This window comes from Apium graveolens, chromosome 10 (genome assembly GCF_009905375.1).
Source record: "Apium graveolens cultivar Ventura chromosome 10, ASM990537v1, whole genome shotgun sequence".
In the NCBI taxonomy this organism is placed as follows: Eukaryota; Viridiplantae; Streptophyta; class Magnoliopsida; order Apiales; family Apiaceae; genus Apium; species Apium graveolens.
Window position 1 is genome coordinate 186,544,123 of NC_133656.1, and position 6,526 is coordinate 186,550,648.

Genomic DNA, 6,526 nt, shown 5'->3' on the forward strand with positions numbered 1-6,526 from the left:
AATTTTGGTTAGGTTTTTCAGATTGAGACCCATTTTACAAGGTCTAGTTGTGACTACTACTTACCCTTTATCTTTATTCATAACCTTACATAGGATATGCAATCCATACATGGGTATCTCGTGATTCGTTTTTAAAGAATGCGTATCCATCATTATTTTTTCTTCCATCATTATTTTTTCTTTTTTAACTTTTTTCAGTTTTCTAAAAAAAAAATTCAAGGAAAGACCCGCATATGTCAACCATGCTCATGGTTATCCGTAATAGGCATTTTCCAAATATGCATATTAACGTACGTGTTTTATCGATATTTTGGAACTTCAGTTTTGAATATAAGTATTTTGAATCATATATTTTTTAAGATATTTTGAGACCCGAAGATTATGATCTCTTAAATTAAAAGTTTATTCCAAACCAAACTCTTCGTAAAAAATCAATTTATACTATAATTTCAAATTTTGAGCCCCTGAAGATTATGACCTCTTAAATTAAAGACTTATTCCAAACTAAACTCTTCGTAGAAAATCAATTTGTACTATAATTTAAAATTCTCAATACACCTTACTCGTTTGTGAAGAACATCATAAAAAACATTGTTAATAAACTAAATTGTCACTCCATTCCTTGACTCTTAATTTGCCTTCCTAACTCCACAAGTTGAGTCAGCAGAGCCTCACACATTTCACAAGCATCAGGCTCGTCAAGATTTTTACTCCAGGAAGAATACACCATCCAAGCGTGATCAAGTTTACGTCTAGGCCTCACCACAATTGAGCCTGGAACTTCAGCATCACGACAAGTAACTAATCCGTCGCTCTTCTCTCCATATCTCAACTGCAAGTGCAGTGCACATAGAGCCATTACAGCAGAAACAGGAACAACAATTGGCACTTTCCTCCCTGACTGGATAACGTCGCCCGAATCATCGTGTGAAAGGCCTGGTAGACGAAGCCATGGAAGTTCAGCATGTGCTATTTGTGTCATGGTAGCAATGACGCTCAGTGCTGTGCTTGCTTCAGAGTGGAAGGAGATGAGAGGAATACTTTGAGGAAGTTTATATTTCTTGAGGAACTCCTTCCGTTTTTCATATGTTAGATCATCAAGAGCCCGTATGTCACCCTTCAGCATAATGAAAATTGTGAAGGTGGGTCCAACTGATGTAGAATATGTACGAACTTCTACAAGAACTTTCAATAATGAAGATCATAAACAGAAAAGCGAGGAAATCCAATTAAAACATGCAGAAGAAATTATTAAAAACTGCAAAAATGTGCTCCTGCACCATTATATTCTTCGACTTGGACGCAATTGCATAACTAAGTCGAGTAGACAGGTGTAATGACAAAGCATCTCAAAAGAGGTCCTAATTTTTTTCAAACAAAATGCGTAGAGTAGCAGCGGACAAAACAATTAGCAAAAAAACAACAGACAATAGGCATGGATATAAACATGACATGCCAATAGAACTGAAGCAGCTAGCTAACATTTAGTTCCAACGCAAATAAGTTGCCCTTATAACTTTAACAATTTTCCAAATAATAACAAAGCACTACTAGTCAGTAGCAGTTGAAAACTTTTCTTGAGCATAGCAGACTTCTATAAACATTTTCTATTTCTGGATTTTTTTTTCAGGAATTTATAACATGATAAACTGAAGATAATAGATAGCTGACAAGCATTTACAATTTAGTTTCAATCATAGCCACCAATCATATAGTTTGGTAAAAGAATTTTTGTACCTTAATGAGTTTACAGATCACGAGTTCCATAATCCTTCGTGTTTCCTTGTCAGCAATCTGTCCTTCACGAAGAACATCAGATGCCAAGGGTGTGCCCCCATATGGGCTCTGAACCAATACCAGCCCCCCAACTTTTTCCTTCAAGTATGTCCAATAAATAGACAAAGCTGCAGCAGCATCAACCCCGCCTTTGCTATGACCAAGCAGCATTACACGTTTACCAGAACCCCAATATAGCTCCTCAATATATTGTCTGAGTTCCCATGCATTGCGTTCCACAGATGCCTTCATAAAAACTAAGCATTAAAAAGACCAGAGACAATGGTTTCCAGAGAGGAACTGATAAATGACAAACTCATAAAAAATGATAATAACCAAGGAATTTTGAATTTAGTTTGCTCTGGTAGTATCTCATGATGCTTTCACCAGTTCAACAAGTGCAAAGTCTTTTCCTACCTCACTGTGAATTTTTGCAATATGGCAAGCTAGACCCATCTTCGAGAAGTACCTCTTGGCGCTCACAAAATATAAGGGGCCATGATTGCTGAAAAGACCTGATTAAAAAATGTCAGGAGAGAAAGGGGATTTACTATATATAAGTAATACATCAAAATACAATTTTGTTGATGCAAGTGATGAACTCATTCATTGGATATTCACTAATAAAGAGATGACAACGTCCCTAAACTGCCAAGCTTGAAGTATAGATTTCTCACCAATGTTTCTGTATTGAATATCTAGATTAGCTATCTCTTCCTCTTAAAATCTCTCTTCTGTAGAATGTTAGTTAAAAGACCTTCTGCTATTTTTAATATTAAAATGATATGATGTTTGACCAATAAAAAACTGCATGCCATGCCAGCATACACTATCAGTATATTACTTCCGTAATAACCTTTTTTTAGCTGGTTTTGTGGAGAAATCACATATTCCACCCCCCCCCCTCTTCATCCATAGAACTGGAAACAGCCTTGCTTGTTTTGCGAGGAGGATAGAAAAACTTTGATCTAGAGAAGGAGATATAATAGACCACAGACCATGATTATCTTTTTTCTAAGGTGTGATAATCATTTTATACCTTTCGCCTTTGAGGTAGTTTTCTCTTAGAAATGATTTTTTAAAGCAATTTTCTCTTAGAAATTTAATAATACAAGATATTGAACCTATCTTGAGAATAATGTGACACTGGAGATTTATAGAATTGCTGCAGAAATTTCTTTTCATTACTACTTTATCATCAAATTGACATCAAAACTTGATAGAATCAACTACTAAAATTTTGAGGACAGTATTTTATAATTAACCAGTGTCTCCCTCCACTATAGAAGCTGCAGGGGAGGATGATAGTGATGTGGCAGCTCCTAGTTGATCCATAGTTCATACTGATTTTTAAGGATACATGTCAAACTTTTATTGGCCCAGCATTAAAATCAGTAAGATATCATGAATAATATTGCCACATTCAACTACTTTGATTCAATATGCATACAGATGAGTTGAGAAACCTATTGTAAAGGGCCAGAAGGTAAGGGAGAGATTTTATATTCATTTGAATTGGATTACCGTACCTGGTATCAGCAGGTAAACAAATGAGTCCGGCAGTTGGTGCTGTCCATGCCTTGAGCAAAAAGAAGTTTTATCCAAACGGATCAGATACAGTATGCAAATAACAAATAAACAAAAGGTCCCGACGTAGAGTAAGAATAAAGCTGAACAGGCATTCAAGGTAACAAACGCCGTTAATGTTTTTTTTAGTGTATCACAGTGACCAGTTAAAAGCTTAACCTAGTCCTTTTGCTGAAGAAAACCCAAGACATTCTCAGCAAATGAGGAATGCCCAAGCTAAATACTCGGGAAAAATGTATAATTGGAACTTGAAAGTGTGGCATGTAATTTGCCAGCCTAATTATGACTTGCCGTGTCCTTTATATGGATATCAAAGGCCTGAAAAAAAAAATCAAGAACAGAGAGATGAAATTCAACAGAAAAAAGAAAAAGCAAGAACCTTATACAATCAAGCAACTCCATGAATCTAGCTGAACCATCCTTCACCGGAGCCATTCCTGGTGCTTGTTGCAACCATCCAATGTCACTGGAAGAACCATGTAATGTCTTCCGCACTCTAGATATGGTGCTGAAAATAAGAGAAATTCACAAACTGAGGGTAGGAAGACTTTTAGTTTAGCTAGAAAAATTTCGGTCACATAAGAGTTAATTTTTTCAGTTTGAAATCATATTGTAAAAGTGTGGAACTATTTTACCCTCGTACTCGAGCTACAGTACACTTGATATAAATGGAAATAGATCTCAAAGTAGCCAATCCTAGCGTCCATGATAATCTCAGACCAGACAAAGGCAGGTTTAACCTGTAGCAATATACACCAGAACTTTAGACAGAAGGGTTAATTACTGGTAAAATAACGCAAAATTTTGGCAAATAGCTGATATATAAGAATACATGTATCAAGTTGATAGATATAGAATAAACCTTGACAAGGAAAGTATCTGTACCCTCTTATAAAGACGTCGACAATCCAATAGGGGCGTCCACTTTCTACAATTTTACATATTGTACATACAGGGTCAATGAGATTTAAGGTTCCAGCTTCGTGAACCTGAAGGCTTCTACTAGCTACGTACAACAACGAAGAAGATGAACAATTATCATAAAAACAAGTCCCTGGGCTATAGCCAGAGGTTACCGGATGTTCATGTTGACTGGAGGAGCTGACTGCAACATATTTTGAAGAGTAACTCAATTTGCCAAAAAGAAGGTCCTCTGCATTAGTGCAGAAAAACAAGTTCATGAATAGATTATCAAAAAAGAAATCAAAATCGAGAATACAATAGAGAGACTTACCAAGAAATTGAGTGAATTGTTGGGTCATGTAAGAAGTCAAGGCCAACAGATGGGAAAAGATGTCATCCATTGACAAAAAGGTATCAAATTGTTTCACTGAACGCTTCTCATTTTGTCAAGCATCATTTGAAGCTTATGACTATGAGTACACCTGAGAAGGTCAACATTCAAAGTGTTACACATTAACAAAACATTATGATTTGCTTAAACAACAATTGTTTACGGTGTGGGTAGTATAAGGTACGCTCAAAATTGTTTCTTCTAGTTTCTATGAAAATCTTGTAATCTACTAGGCAAATGTATGAGTTTTGTTCGCCATCAACTTCAGGAGAACACCTTAACAGAAGGTTTTTTTTTTTTTTTGTCAGGACCTTAACATAAATTATTTACAATAAGTAGAACACATCTACCTTCGTAAAAGAACAATTTGTTCCAAATTAGACACATTTAAAAAACTTTACTCACTTTGGAAGCGCCACTAGTTGGAAAGTTGGACGTACATGTCTCTCGCAAATTCTTGCATTCTGAGATTAACACCAATTATATCCTCTGACATTATGATGACAAGAGAGAAATTTAGATCAATAAATACAATAACAGACTAGGAAAAAAATAAAAACGGTAATAACACCTGTATTGTATCAAACGATAGTACTTTGCAACATTTAGTAACTCTTTACATATATAGAAGCATCAAGCTCAAATAATAATGTTTTAATCATGGCTAACAAAAGACTAATTATCAACCATTTTTGCTAATTCTAAAAGACAAAATTTTGCAGATACTTTGGAATGCCACATTGCATTTGCAAAATACTAAATTAAATAGCCAACATCCATACAAGAATCCCTAGTTGTAATCTGACATATTACCATGGAGTCATGCAAAGTTGTAACAATTCAAGACATGGATACTAAACATAAGATTTAAGAATTTTATCAACGGTGATGAATAAGTAGAAGATTGTAAGCTAAGATGTAGAAACTTACTTAAAGCAGTAGTAAAACATCATAGAACGAGACATGAAACTGCAGAGTGCAAACCCATACATTGATTTTGACAAATATGGAAATCCAGATAAACATGAACCCATACTTAAATAAACGAGTAGATCTCTCAAAGCCCGTTCTCAAATCCCAATACAGCATAAATTCCAGATTGAATTAAATATTATATATTTTTCAGTGTAATGTACTAGAAATCTAGAATAAATTAGAGATTGTAATTAATATTAATATAATAAAACCTGATAGTTGAAGAAAGAAGAGTATGAATGCAGCAATCAGAAGTCTTATTCTGAAATATTATCCACTATCCAGTAAATAGATTGGCCCACTTGATGTCATTTTCTCAGACAATCTGCACTTGAAAATCAAATTTGTACTGGAAATCTTGTATTTACTAGGTACGGTAAAAAATCAGATTTGGATGGGCAAGAAAGAGGTGAAAATACTTGGTAAAAGAGGGACAAAAAACGTGGACGTAAGTAGTAGACTACACGTGTTGATTTTCTAGTTAGTAGTTACTCCTAGAAGATTTGTAGTTCGTGTAGATAAGTCTCGTGGGATAAAACGGACACGTGGCCCTATGGATAATGCTACTTTTGGTATGTGTTTGACAGGTGACACAATTTCCTGTTTGGTAGAAAATCGATATCGTGTATGGATATTATAAGTTGGCGGCTCTGTTACAGAAATCGGCCGATTTTTCAAAAATCGCCGATAAATTACTCAAAAATCGGTCAAATAGCCGATAAATTACTCAAAAATCGGTCAAAAATATTTGTCCGATTTAACCGATTTCCGATAAATCGCCGATTAATCATCCGATTTTTTATAAATCGTTCGATAAATCGTAAATCAGTAAGTCAACCGAATAGTTCCGATTTCCGAAATCTGTAACACTGGTTGAGGGTGGAAACGAGAGAA

At 35.1% G+C, this 6,526-nt stretch overlaps 1 protein-coding gene across 3 annotated transcripts; it reads right to left on the reverse strand.

Moving 5' to 3' along the window:
• Positions 1–504: 504 nt before the first annotated feature.
• On the reverse strand, positions 505–6,069 carry LOC141689111 (uncharacterized). 3 transcript variants are annotated; one of them, XM_074493290.1, is made up of 11 exons: positions 5,588–5,820; positions 5,063–5,146; positions 4,598–4,748; positions 4,440–4,516; positions 4,226–4,291; positions 3,999–4,103; positions 3,743–3,871; positions 3,306–3,355; positions 2,194–2,291; positions 1,738–2,022; positions 505–1,117 (listed from the first exon to the last, which is right to left on the reverse strand). In XM_074493290.1, exons 4-11 carry the CDS (start codon positions 4,475–4,477, stop codon positions 611–613), a joined length of 1,278 nt encoding a protein of 425 aa, XP_074349391.1. In that variant the 5' UTR covers positions 4,478–4,516; positions 4,598–4,748; positions 5,063–5,146; positions 5,588–5,820; the 3' UTR covers positions 505–610. The 3 variants fall into 3 exon arrangements, with proteins under 3 accessions (XP_074349391.1, XP_074349390.1, XP_074349389.1); XM_074493289.1 differs by lacking the exon at positions 5,588–5,820 and adding an exon at positions 5,845–6,069 and having other exon boundaries at positions 4,249–4,516; XM_074493288.1 differs by having other exon boundaries at positions 4,249–4,516.
• Positions 6,070–6,526: the final 457 nt, after the last annotated feature.